The sequence below is a fragment of the Rhopilema esculentum genome, chromosome 7 (assembly GCF_057945365.1).
Source record: "Rhopilema esculentum isolate cy_ngs chromosome 7, ASM5794536v1, whole genome shotgun sequence".
Taxonomy (NCBI): Eukaryota; Metazoa; Cnidaria; class Scyphozoa; order Rhizostomeae; family Rhizostomatidae; genus Rhopilema; species Rhopilema esculentum.
This window is the reverse complement of record NC_142821.1, coordinates 4,905,917-4,919,986: the sequence shown is the minus strand read 5'-3', so window position 1 is coordinate 4,919,986 and position 14,070 is coordinate 4,905,917. Positions and strand designations below refer to the sequence as shown.

General features: G+C 35.2%; 1 protein-coding gene across 1 annotated transcript; it reads right to left on the bottom strand.

The window, feature by feature from the left end:
- Positions 1-668: 668 nt before the first annotated feature.
- LOC135683637 (uncharacterized) lies at positions 669-6,253 on the bottom strand. Its single transcript, XM_065198948.2, has one exon. The coding sequence runs from the start codon at positions 5,436-5,438 to the stop codon at positions 3,885-3,887; it is 1,554 nt and encodes a 517-aa protein (XP_065055020.2). The 5' UTR covers positions 5,439-6,253; the 3' UTR covers positions 669-3,884.
- Between the last annotated feature and the right edge of the window lie 7,817 nt (positions 6,254-14,070).

Sequence of the window (14,070 nt, the reverse complement as noted above, 5' to 3'; positions counted from 1 at the left end):
AATTAAATGCTCATAAAGAAATTCCTGCTAAAATAAACGAGGTCTTTTAATAATGTCTTCTTAAGGTCTATAATGATTTTATAAGCCCATCCTTTGTATAAGCACCCCCCCCCCCCCTCGAATATGCCTCCATCCAAAAATATAAAAAGTAAACCAGCCCCCAAGGGGCTAATTCGAGGATTTACGGTATCACGTTTTCTCCAGCCTCGTACCTTTTTATCTGTCTTCTTAAGCCTCGATTTCACATTGAGTCTTCTTGGACAACTTATTGCTTGATTCCATTAATTTCCTTTGCTGCTGTCATCAATATTGCCTAATAAAATGAAATATAACAATTTCAAGACTTGAGAACCTTTATGGCTTCAAACAGATAAGCTTTTCATTTGAAAATGTGATGTTAGGCAGTTCTCTAATGATAACTTTTTCAAATCGTTTCCACCATGTCTTAACCTTATCATTAAAATGTCAAAAGTCTATCATCATGACAAAAGATGAGATATGATATCTTAGTCAAATTATCTTCAATATTCAATAATATCAAATATTTGGCCTACACTCTTCACTAATTGCCACAGAAAAGTCAACTTCCCATTTCGTTTTAAAGGACATGAGACTTCTTAAACTCTCAAAATTTCAAAAAAAATCTATCAAAATTCTACAGGAGGCTCCACTTGTATTGTGTTTCTAAATCATATTCTCGATCCTTTCTCATTTGACTGTTTTTTAATCCATCAGCTTTAAGGAATTGTAGAGTCGAGTCACAGCATAAGAATATTTCATCGATAAAATCAGAATGTTATTAAATCAATATAAAATGAAAGTCAAAAGGAATTTATTCAGTAAAGAATGTTTATATTGCTTATACCAACAAAATTTTCACGATTCTATGGCTAAAACTTGACGTTTTATTGTAAACATACTGTGATTTACTTATAAAGGAGCAAGCGAGGGTACTTCTCATTCATTCTCGTGGTTGGAAAGATTGTTATTTCAAAAAAGGTTCCTTTCTACTAGCCAAGGAAACAAATAGCTGTATGTGTTTATTTAAAAGCTGTTTTTTCGCATTTTGTGCGCTATAACTAAAAACAGTGAAGAAAAGCTGAACTAAGCTCTATGAAATTTTATTGACCATTTTTTTTCGGAAAAATATGAAATTAGCTCCACAACCCCTTTTTTAATTGTGCAGTGTCTTCGGAAAAGCTCGGATGCTTAAAAATTTGCCTTGATAAACATAAATAAAATAAATCACAAACATTTCACATACAAAACAATTTTTAGATAAAAAACTTTTAAGATAAGTACAGGGTACATTGATTTTGCTGTAAATATATTTTGCGTAATTTACTGGTCTGTCTACTAAATTACCAAATATCGATTAGGATTAAAATGAAGTTTACACTTTGAATTTTAACCTGGTATACTTCAAAAGGTACATCTATATTTTCACTTTCAAACTTTATATTTTTTATTATGGATGGCAAAGGGAATTTCGTGAAAGGCAACTGGTTATTGCTGAAATTGAACTCCTTTAGCTGAAATTGGAAGCAATAACAAATAACACAAAGATCTATGCTTTTGAACGTGAAATAAGCACCATCTTCGCCACAGTTGATTTGTGATTCTGATCTGTGTTTTGTGAGTTGGACGCTTTTTAATAGCTATTACAAAATAAATTTCAATCGATTAAAGCAAATAAAAGGGATCATTGCTCGAAATGAATAATAATATGTGTTAGTTTATGTTACCAAACTGTTAAGGAAACAAAGAGTAATGCAGGTAATAGAACTGAAAATTAGGCTGCCCATGCGATCGAGTTTCCGTTACAGATGTTAGCTTTGTGAAAATATGCTGGCAAGAATGAGCAAATTGATGCTTGCGAAACCGAGAGTTAAGTAAATATCACCAGGTGCTATCCTAAAATCACAAAATTTTATTAGCAATGCAAAGAGAAAGTAGAAATTGTTTGCTATTGTCAATCGTATTTTCAGAAGAAGGTTTAATCGTATGGCTGTGTTTGCAATATATTTGAATTCGTATAGTGATGCACGGCATTTGCAGACATTAATTGTAGCTACAAAGACTTAGAGATCAACAGCAATCTTCAGTAAATTTCATGTAAAAAAGGCTAGACACGTCTGAAGAAGAGGCTAGGTTATGGATCTTCCATGTCAGCCAAAACGTTTCATAGATCTACGATAGCATCAATTTTTTTATTAAAAAGTTTCAAGAAAAGGCTAGATCAAAGTGGCTTGTCTTGAAACTAGGACAAAAAAACTGCAAATAGTGAATTACCAATTAGCAATATATCCTAAAGAGATCAGAATGCAAAGATTTTTTCATGAAACGATGACAATCTCATTGAAATAGACTATGGTATATTATAAGAACATTTATGCGACTGGATTAATGTGAACGCAGTCAACATTGCTTAAACGAAGTTGAACAGTAAATACAAATTTACAGATGATTACATATGTGCAAGCATGGTACAAGACCAGCGAATACTTTTTCATCAAAATCAAACAATACAACGACTAAGATTGACGCACAGACAGTCTCTAGGACCTTGAAAATATTTACAATAAAAACTAAACTAATTTCAAGAAGACCAGCTCCGTTGAACTGCTTTCCTAATGAGGGACGTTTTGATAGTGTAGGGCAAATACACTGAAAATTTTGTTGAGTTGTCAACTTTTACTTGGTTGTTGTTTAGCTCAACTTGCTAATGTTGATTTTTTTTAATTTTTTACTCATTCGGAGGAAATTACGTCTAAAGTCAGAATACTAGAACGTTTCCTCATTGACTTCCAATTCACTTGAAAACTTTATTTTCGCCACTGTCGTTTGTAAACAACAAAAGACCAATGACGTCATATTTATCGTTCTTTTCCTGCACATAAAACCAGCTGATATTGTGGTATATTTACTTCCTGGTTCTTTTGCGTCAAACACAGCAATCTATAATGCATGATTGATCGTCATACACGTCACTGAAATGACTTTTTAACAACTAAAAGACATATTTGTCCTTTGAATATCCTTGTGGGGTCTAAGAATTGAAAGAAAATTCATTTTGAGCAAATATCAATTATCATTGGTTATTTTGTCATGCTATAGGAATAATAAATTGGTAATGAAACTGTTCTTTTGAAATAGTCGAAACACTAATCCACGTGTATTAGAATGCTTGAACTTCTTTCACGTTTATTTTATTTCGGTTTGTTAAACAAAGCAAGAACATTTAATATCCTAATCGAAATTGCAATAAATGAATGGTAAATTATAAGATAACAGGAATTGACATTCCATTGTCGAAAATTATCAAACACGTCTAAGCAAAACATAAGCAAAGTTTCTTGTTATACGAAATATGTACAGTTTTATGGCATATTACACATTCCCTTTCATTTTTTACATACAAATTACACAAATGATACACAATATACAGTTTTAAAAATAATCTGGTATTTTTTCTATGAAATGAAACTATCCTTCAAATATCATTTCAGGTAATATCTGTCTTTGAGAAAATCGAAGATGAAATTGCATCGGTTTCATACTTTAATTGACTTTTCATTGTGTTATTTGAATTTAACGTCGACCAGCAGAAAAAAAAAGTTAGCAACGGAATTGTTAAAATTAAAACTACGTGACCGACCTTAATGAAGAAACATCTGAAATTTTGAAGAATCACTCTTGATTCTTGAAATTTTGTGAAAACTTTTATATATTTGCCTTTATCAAGATTGTGTTCAAAGAAATTATTTCATCCACTCCCGTAAAATTCTTAAGATCCTCGTTGAAACGAGATCAATGGAACGAAAACAACTTTGGAGCAACAGCGTCCTTTGCAGATAAAAAGATCTTTGAACTTGATTAACCAATCAGCTGTGACTAAGTGACCGTTTAAACAGTCGCTTAACCAGAGCTTTGCGGAACTCACGTCTTGTTCCAAAGACTATCACTGGAGTAAATGCAGAATCGATTACAGTCATCATTGATATAAAAATGTCGGCTTTTTCTGGGAGTACAGTCCCTGTAATCAAGACACTGATCGTCGTAATTGCAAATGGTAGCCATGTTAAGAGAAACAATGTCACCACACTAAGTGTAGAGAAGAATATAACGTAGTCCTTAGTTCTACCATGAAATTTGGAGTTTCGTTTATAAGGACTAGCCTGCCTAGGTTGTAAAAGCGGGAACCGACGAATCTTTGACGACTTCGGTTTGAAGTCATTCATCTCAGAAACTTTGATTTGCACACTTTTCTTTTCATTAACTTGAGAATTAACTTCTGAGTAGCAAGAGAATTTTCTTAAATCTTTGAAACCAGAATCGTCAAGCTTAGAGTAAACAGATGTTTTCGTCGTTCGTTGGAAGGTTGTTGGGTTTGAAATCACAGAATTTGAAATCTCGTTATCCTCTGCACTTTCATTGACCCTTTGAAAAGAAATCTTTCTGAAAGCTGTATTCGGGGCTGCATCTTTCTGAAGCTGCTCGGCGTCAAGGAAGGGCATCTTGGGTGAGACTTGATTCTCAAAACGAAGTTCTTCTTGCTCACTATACGCAGAGTCAATATCACTGTGCAGTGAGCTAGACCCCTTTCTATTCTGACTCCCGATTGTAGAACTTCTAAGGATTGCTTGCGACTTGCCTTTTACTAAAAACAGGTTGTCATTGGTGTTAGTGACAGGCAATGGGGATAAAAACTCTTGCCGTCCATACTTTCGTTTACTTGGCTCACGAGTTGTAGGCCTGAATTCTGTAGGGGAAGTTATCCTGCATGATGTAGCAATGCGTTTACCCTGGCGCCGAGCTGTAGCGTAGACCTTACAATTGGTGTATACAATAACGCATAGTGGAATAAAGAAGTTCAAAGTAAACACAGGCAAAACGAAACCAAGATTTGCACTTTCCCAGGCATACGCACAAAGCCTTGCTGGCTTGCCTTCGTATTTGATCCAGTTGTCTATGAATGCTGCTGGAAATGTACAGAGGTATGAGTGAAACCAAGCATAGAAGCAAATGCAGGCTAGTTGAATGCCACCAGGAGAAGAAAAGCTATACTTTTGATACCAAAACGGATGAATGATAGCAATGAATCTTTCTACTGAAATTGTCGCCAGCAGCAAAATTCTTGTAAAGCCCAATGCATATGCTGAGACAACAAAGCCTTTGCAAATGGAATCCAATGAAGATGCTCCTGGTTGAGGAGGGTTGTCAGCTAGTAGGCTTGAAATATAGTACGGCGCCGTTATCATGCACAGGAAGAAGTCAGCAAGAGCCAAATCGGAGATAAGAATGTTTGACAGTGATTTTCTAAAGCGCGATGATGTAAGAATTGTAACTAATATGCTAAAGTTTCCAATGACACCCGTCATAAAAACGACGCTGTAGCATACCATAATGGCTACTGTCGTTCCGATACTGAAAAACATCGTTTATTATCGTGTTGTCAAACCAATGTTCTTATTTATGTCTTGATCGCGAATAAAAGTTCTTCGTTAAAGTCAGCTGTCAATCAGATTCTTCTCTGCGTTTTCTTGATACAGTCTTTACAAAAAGCCAGAGAACATCTATGTGATAATATTCAGCAGAGGATTTTTTGATTATGCCAGCATTAAAGTAAGTCAAATAATTAAGACATCCTTTGCATTGACATGTATAATGCGTCCGACTGCTTGCAATTGCAGTTGCAAGAACCAGTACAAATAAACACAATCAAGCAGGCAAACTGATGCAGGTCAACGTTTGCAGGTTAACCCGTTAACGATTTCCATATGACGCACCATTTAGTTAATTGCCGAAAAGACATCGTCTAGCATTGCTGCTGCATTTACCAGAGATCCCTCAATGCATCACGTTAGAAGTAGACATCTACACGTGATCTGGATCCAGCTCACCAAGTAGCAAATATTGTCTCTTTAGCTAGAGCTTCTTGCACTTACAGTCTAAGTCATATTTGAAGAGATAAACGCTAGAGTTGATAACTATGTAAAATGATAGGCGATTGCTGGCTTCTTTCTATTCGTTTAAGCATCGCTATACAAATACAGTCTGGCGCTAAGAAGCAGCTAAACTTTCACACTGATGTTAATAAAAGGATTGTCCTGGGAATGAGATCCAATATCCATGTTTTCGCGTAGATTAGCTTTTTCCTTCTGATTTGAATGAATCTGAATCATTTATAGAATCTGCCAAAGCCCATCGTTCAACTTGAGGTGTGAGTCATGAGCATTCCTTCCATGATTAGTTCCTTTGTTCCTTTGTATCACTGAATAGATTAACTAATTCACTACACTGATATTGGCGTTTTGAAAGCATCGGAGCGTAAATTTTATTTACAGAACAAAGCATTAACACCATCAAGAGGTGTCTTTGTCAAAATGATTAACTTAGAAAGCAAAAGCAATATAGTAGTTAAAGGCACTAAGTCAAGACGCATTTCGCTGGCCATTTAAATTTCTATTGGTTAAACTATACAACAGACCTATTGCCACAGAGCCAATCGTCTAATCTTAAAGACACAGGTAAAAGTGGCTTACAGCCACTCGACCACGAGCGGTTGACCAATCAAGTTTCGCACAGAGAAAAAACGTGAGCAGTTTCCGTCTTTTTTCAAATCGGTGAAATCCTAGAGCAGTGCGCAGTGGTTTAACGTGAGCAGTTTCCAATTCCATTCTTGTGCGCGTGCTCTGATCAATTTGTCCTAAGTTATTTTTGGATTCGCTGTACTTATGCATGTCAAATGCCTTTAAACGTTCTCTCGATTTTAAACACGCTGCAGAGCCTATTCTCAATTCTGAAATGCTGACTGACAGGCCATAATGCATTTAATATTTTTCCTCAGGTACACCGTTAGTCATCAAAATGACGTCATAGGTACCGCGTCGTTAACACAAGCAGCATGTTTAAACTAGCTTGTGGTACTATGCTGAAGATCAGTTCTTTTTTTCTAAGTAGCTTTGTGGCATTTATGATTCTTCATGAGTTTAAGGGCAAAGCTTCCCGCAAATCGTGAGTTAATACCAAGTCTTTCTGTCTGTCATAAATTTGCTATGATTCTAATTGTCTTTTTTGCTACTAAGCGTCAATCATATTGATTATGTAGTTACCTTTATTGGTCATATGATCACAGTGGCTTATTGTTGAAAAAGCAGTCTACTGCTGAAAGACAACAGTAAAACATGCTGTTTGCTACTATGAAATCATTTTTGTTCTTAGTGTTATTTGAAAAATATTGGAATTTAAGAAAGTTCAATGTTGTATTATAAAAGATTGCAAACTGATTTACAGTGGCAATGCACTTGCAAGACGAGTAGCATGCTTCGAGTGGAGTGTCGTTTGGTCTAAAGCAATCAGCGTACAACTGGCTTGTTCTAAACCAATCAAATTTTCTTGTCAGCGTTTTATCAGCCCGTTTATAGATCGCGCTTGCGATTGCAATCTGAATGGGCACACTACCGTTAATCACAATCCAGCTTTCTTACCTGATACTCTTGCTGATGATGGAGGATATTGTCAGATAATGGAAAAAATGAAGATTATTTCCCAAATTTCAGAATTAGTGTAAAGAACATTTGATCGACATGATTAAACTTCATGGTGTTCATTTCTTATATGTATTTTCTAACTTAAGTTTCTTTAAAGGCCTTCATGTGTAAGGACCTCCCAGCTGCTAGGTTACAGAGAATGTGGCTTATTTGAGATAAAGAAACAGAAAGTATGCTTTTATTTAACAAGTAATAGAGAACAAGAGATTTTACAACAGACTGGTAATTTGGTCTTATTTGACTAAGCATTCGGCTTTTATTTGCCTGTTCTCTTTGTATTTGCCGATATAGTCCATAGATTTGATATATCTAGTCGAAAAGAAGGATGTTCTTGGCAACAGAAGCCACTGAAGAGTCTTGTTAAGAGCGACAGATTAATCTAGGTTTAGATGTTCATTCAAGTAACATTTGTATGACTCGAAGTCTTGGGAAATAACTATTAGCACAAGCATTCAAATCAATCCAGATGTTGTCTTGTGTATCAACTTGCAATTGAAATCATTAACCGCCAAATCCAAGAGATTTTGCATCGTTAATTCATTTTGGTGAGCAAGGGAAAGTTTATTCTGTCTGTCCTGGGAAGCAATGGTTTAGTCCTCTCATGGAATCATCATCTGAGTGGCAAGGAAGGTTCGGGAGATACATTAAAAGAGATAACTCCGTCATGTTAGCTGAGCGCGGCGACAGAGAGATAAAGCCGTTTCTTCAATTGAAACATCCCCCCTTTCAACATATAGTGTAACATTGGTGCGGACCAGGGGCATCCGCAAAGGGGGGTACGGGGGTGCAGTACCCCAACTTTTTGTCCATCGGCAAATTAAGGATTTTTTGGCCGGGCAAAAGAATCTATTTTTGTACTAGCCCTGGAACCTTTTTGCAACAATTATAAGATATTAGCTTTTCTGTCAGCATATGAGAGTCTTTATCTTTTGACCACACCCTTAAAAAGTGAGACACGCCCTTTATATCGGCAAAAAGCATTTCTTTACCCCTCCAAAATATTTTTTTGGCTCCCCCTCTGCTGCGGACCTTGGATAGCGCTTTGGGTTGTGCAGTGCAGCTACGGAGGTTTCATAAATTTTCAAGGCTGGCTTGCACTATATTCCTCTTTCTTATGTCATCATTGTTCCATATTGCAAATTTGCAATGCAAAAACTCTATTGATCGGTTGTAAAGATTTCTTGTGTTTTTGAGGTAGAAGAACTACCATGGTAGTAAAAATGCAAAGAAAGTTTCATTTTCAATAATTATTTAATCTAAACTCACATTTCCCACCATTATGGTAAATCAGAAGACAAAATGGTGCCAAATACAGGAATGCGGTTAGATATGACGGATTCTTTGATCTTCGATGCAGGTGCAGCTCTTTCGACCTGCAATCAGAAAAACTTGATTAAAATTTGATATAAATATAGCAAACCAAATTTTATAACCAACCAAAGACATTTGAGACATTTGGTTTTCTTATAAATTTGTTTGATGAAAATATGAGAATTTGAGTCTTGAAAACATGTTAATGTAAACCAGGCTTTAGGCACTTAAGAAAACTCAAGAAAACAAGATCTTCGATTTTTTACAAGACATATCCAAGGTACTTGCATCAATAAAATTTGCTTGATAAATGCATTAATTGCAAGATCAAGTCATCAATAATCAGACAAATACAGCATTCGAATGGCAAGGCAGGGTTGTTGCATGGCAAAGACATCCAAGAGGTATACCACAGTAGAAAGCTTTTTTCAAAATACAAAAACTTAATTAGCTTAACTATAGCTGAAAAGTTGAGACATTTGTAGTGAAAAAAAGCATTCATTTCTGGGTTTCAAATACAAAGTTGCCAGCTAGAGGCACTAGAGAGAGCATCGTTCATGCATTGAAGCCTGTTCGTTGCAATTTGCCTGAATTGGAATCGGAAACTTTTCTCCAAATTTCTAACTTTCAAGCATAGATAAATGTTTACCATTCTTTTCTTAATTAAACTTGCTTCTATGGATCCTCACAGACTGTCATGAAGTATCTTGTAAACAAACCTATTCAAAGCTAGGAACTCTGTTTGAGTTTCAATTCGATTATGGGCGTATTAACTTGTTGAATTGGAGCTAGCTGAATTAGATCGCAATTCTCTTAAGATTGCAATATATCTATAACTTCAATTCAAAGAATTATTAATTGCATTTTAGCTTTTTGGCCAGCTGCTTCAGAAGAAGGTTAACTCGCACAGACAATATTTGCACCTTTTGAATTATTCATTAATCTTCTAGTTTTATGGAGCTAGTCTCCGCTATCAAATAATCCAGCCTTAGGAGACACTTGTTATATGAGCGTCAATTGTTATCTTGACTGGAATTAGTCATGTGTCTTTAGTATCCTTCGAAGAGCTATAAAGCATTCCAAATATTCAGTATCAGTTTTGGAACAGAAAGGGAGGAAGCTATTATACCCAATTGGGCATTTAGCTGTTGCAACCAGGCATGTGCAAAAAATAAATGAATCAGAACACTGAGTATTAGGCAAAAAGGTTAATATACAGCAAAACACAGCTTTTTAGAAAAGCAGTCAATGAAAACCTCAATAATTTATTTTTCGCAAGATTCTGCTTCTTTGTTTGCAAGAAGACAGACCTCGGGACCCTAAATCTTGTCTGCCTTTATTGTGAAACATGTCTGCTAGCTAATAATCAATTTCATGAAACAATCAGGTGTTTGAAGCAAGCAGATACTTCTCAGTCATCGCCAACAATAAAGGTTTAGGATTGTTTTGTTCCTTTCTGTTATGAGAAAAATTGCGCTAAGCCATTCGGATGAAATTAACCATTCAATTCAAGTGTCCATTCAAGAAAGAGAATTGGCGATAACACAGCTCTTTGTGGAACCCCGCATAGTGCATACTGCCATTGGATTCATATTAACCCAAAAAGCTATTTGAAATGTTGTAAAGTTTGCTTATTAATGCATTTTGTATGTCATGACATTCTCACTGTGTTTTAAGAAATTTACTTTCGTATTAAGAATTCGACGAAGTACTACTGCGTACAGAACAGAATCAATCCGATACTACTAATCATATTAATTTCTATAAAGCCTCAGATAAAAGAGGTTAATAAGTAAAAATTCATTTTGTATTCTTTGTTTCAACTTTCTTGATGGAGTCAATTGATGCCATGTTCCTTCATTCTATCCTCTTTTGTATTACTATCAGAGAAATATACGTGGTTCTTGTCAATCAAACCCTAAAGCCAAAAATGGGGAGAAAAATGACTGTTTAAATATCGCGGCTAGAATGCAGCTCATGTATCGTGCCATCAAGCACACTGCAGCAGATTGATTAGTGGTACTCCTGCAATCAGTTCATAAAATCCCAGAAAAAACTGCCAAGTTTTCCTATTTTGCAATTTATACAGTCCAGCTATTCTGCTTAACATTGTCCTTAATGACATGTAATCCTCAACTTTACAGATGTTCAAGATAAACCCATCAGATCTTTTATCATTCAATTGTACTTTTGACATTTGCAAGGAAAGCATTCGCAAAATTGATTATGCATGTTTAATATTATGCGCATTTTTAAATTAGTTGCTTTACATACCTTACATAGTGTAGCTAGACATTCTACCATCTTTAAATAAAGGAAGAAAGAAAAACATAAAAAATAGTTTCTTATCTTTAAAATGCATAAACATAGCCGAATAAGAGAAAAACCTTAATTATTACTGGATATCTGTACTGTCAAATGGATTGTACACGTTTAGGGGCTTTAGCATAGATCGTGCCCAAATTTTATTGCTTCATTGAAGCAAAAATGCCCAAATGCAAGTTTTTCCTGATTAAGGTTTTTCAGCCCCCAGCCCCCAGCCCTTCTATCTCCTATTCATATGATCACGATTTCGAGAAATAATCGAACACGATATGGATACTTTGTGGCATATAGCATCAAAGTATCGATATGAAGTCAGCCACCACAAGATGACCTTATCTTGGTATACCTCGATATCACTTCAACATGGCATTTTGAGCAATAAAATAGACCAGGAATGACACCCTTATAAAGATCCTTTCCTTGAAGGTAAGTTATACTGCATAGTTAAAACGTCGTGTGCTTCTAGACTTCAACAACAAGGCATTTGCGATGCTTCTTCAGAATTCCGCCAAACAGTTTCGCTAAAGAGATAGAGGTCATAATTGACCATATGAAGGAAACACAAAAACACCTTTGCTGAATGTCTTGAGCGACAATTCCAAATTAGGGTCATGGCAAGCCACGCTAAACGGAAAGGTGCATGTCAAGAGACTGTTTATCTCGGGAGAGATAAGAAAACTTGTGTCACTTGTAACAGTTGTTATCAGCAGACAAAACTTGCCTCAGGAAAGACTAACAGCGACAAGAGAAAATTAATTGGGGAGATAAACGAGGGAAAATCCAACGTGCGAGGCAACCCTCCGTCAAAGAGTCGAAGAGCATACATGATAATGACCTCATTCTATGCGTATGCTCTCTACCTCCAAGACGGAGGGTTGCTTAAAGGCTTTCTCCTGTTCCTTTTCCTAGCAGAGATAGATGCAAGTATGACCGCACTCTTAAACGAAGGATCTACTAGTGTCATACAACTAGTAAAAAGCCACCACAGATTATATCACCTCGATCAATCTATAAGTGCCAATACTGAAAAAAAGTTTCAATCATAATTTTCAAACTTGCTTTCTTATTCCTTATTATCTTAAAATTTTTGTTTTGTAAATAAAAATAAAAGACGTGAATAAGATGAAATTTTGCTGGAAAGAGAGTATGCTTAAAAGTTCTGTCGACTTAGTTAAGAATGGAGTTGGACTGTCTTCATCCCATGATGACTTCATCGGAATACAAACTTTTCTTTTAAAATAATATATTTTATAAGAATTTAAGGGCTCGATATTTGTAAAATTTTGGAATTGATTAAGAATAATTGAAAGGCTCGAATGGGTAGTTATATAATCTGAGCATTTGAGATTAAAGTTACATCATTGAGTTATCATCAAGCTTAGTCGTCATTGTATTGTGCCAATATGTTTCATTTCCTAAAATGCTTTTATGGTTAAGAAAAATAGCAGTTAAGACATGAAGATAAATTTAAGAAAAATCTCAGGGCCAGAAGGTAAAGTTATTAAAAAGCATTAATATGACTAAGCAAAATAGACACTATTCATTGTCTTTAAGAAAGTTTCAAACAATTTCGCATGAAAAGCATTCAGAATAAAGATGTTAACTCGTGTTTTTAGAAAATCTATGTAAAGTTGTATTATGTAACTGATCTACTGCTCTTTATGAAGACTTGTTATTGTTATGTTATACTTTATCTTCATCTGTACTGTAGTTGCGTTAGGTAACTAGAATTGCAAAATAGGACTATGATCTATTTTGGTCTAGATATATACTATACAAGCTTGCGTGTCGTACAATATAATGTTACAATATAACTTTTACATAACTTTAAATTGCACGAAGAAAATAAGTTTAAATAATTTTAATTCGCTAATTTTACTCTTACAATTTCAAGTTATTTTAAAGTTATATAGATAAATCACATTGAAAAACCAAAAAGATGGTAAAGATGAAAGCATTAACAAACTGAAATTTTGGAAGGGGGATTCACATGTTAACGAGAGACGACGGTGTATTTGCTAGGGCTGCTCTCAACAAATTCAAAGTGCTTTATTTTCCATATTTTTCTTCATACCGCAACAGCCATTCAACCTACTGTACCTTTGTCAATAACGATGCGATAGATTCGTAGAGGACATAAGTGATAACCAAAGTGGGTTATACTCGGAGCTTTACACGACTTGTTTAAATGCTCTAAGAAGTTGCGGTTTTTAGACCATTTCCTTGACAAATTTCAATTTGATTTATTACCGTATATTGTATTATTTTTTGTCTATAAGACACTTATCTCAATGTAAAGTGCGTTATACAGATTCTTATCTATCAATGTCTTGCAACATTGATAATTATGTCTTGTTTCAGAAAAACAGAGCGAATAGGGGTAATTAATAGCTGATATTTAGTGATGTATAGAATAAGACAACAAGAAGCAGCTACAATGAGGCAGCGAAGCTGTTTGAATCAAAATGCACTAAAACTATTCGCAGGCTTCATTTCTAGATCATCAAAAAAGGATACCTATCCAGGGTGCCAGAGCCTCATGAATCTGGGGATGAAGTATTGTAAAATATTTATGTGACTTGTTTCGAACTATATAATGAGACTAAATTCTGAGACTAAATAATGGAGACTCTAGAATCTAGGGTAAAGGCTACGATAATAAGGTTATGACGACATGTATGCTTTTTGATATGTAAAAGCAAGTGTGGTAATACTTTAGCAAAAATCATTTGCACAAATGGGATAACTGTTTCGTTGTTTTCAAATCTTACTAGATTTACCTTTACGTTTAAGATATTGTATTTTGGCCTAAGGGTTTGAGTTCACTTGGGCGAGATGATGTTTTCAAATTGACGCCAAAACTGTCTGGTCTCTATGACCG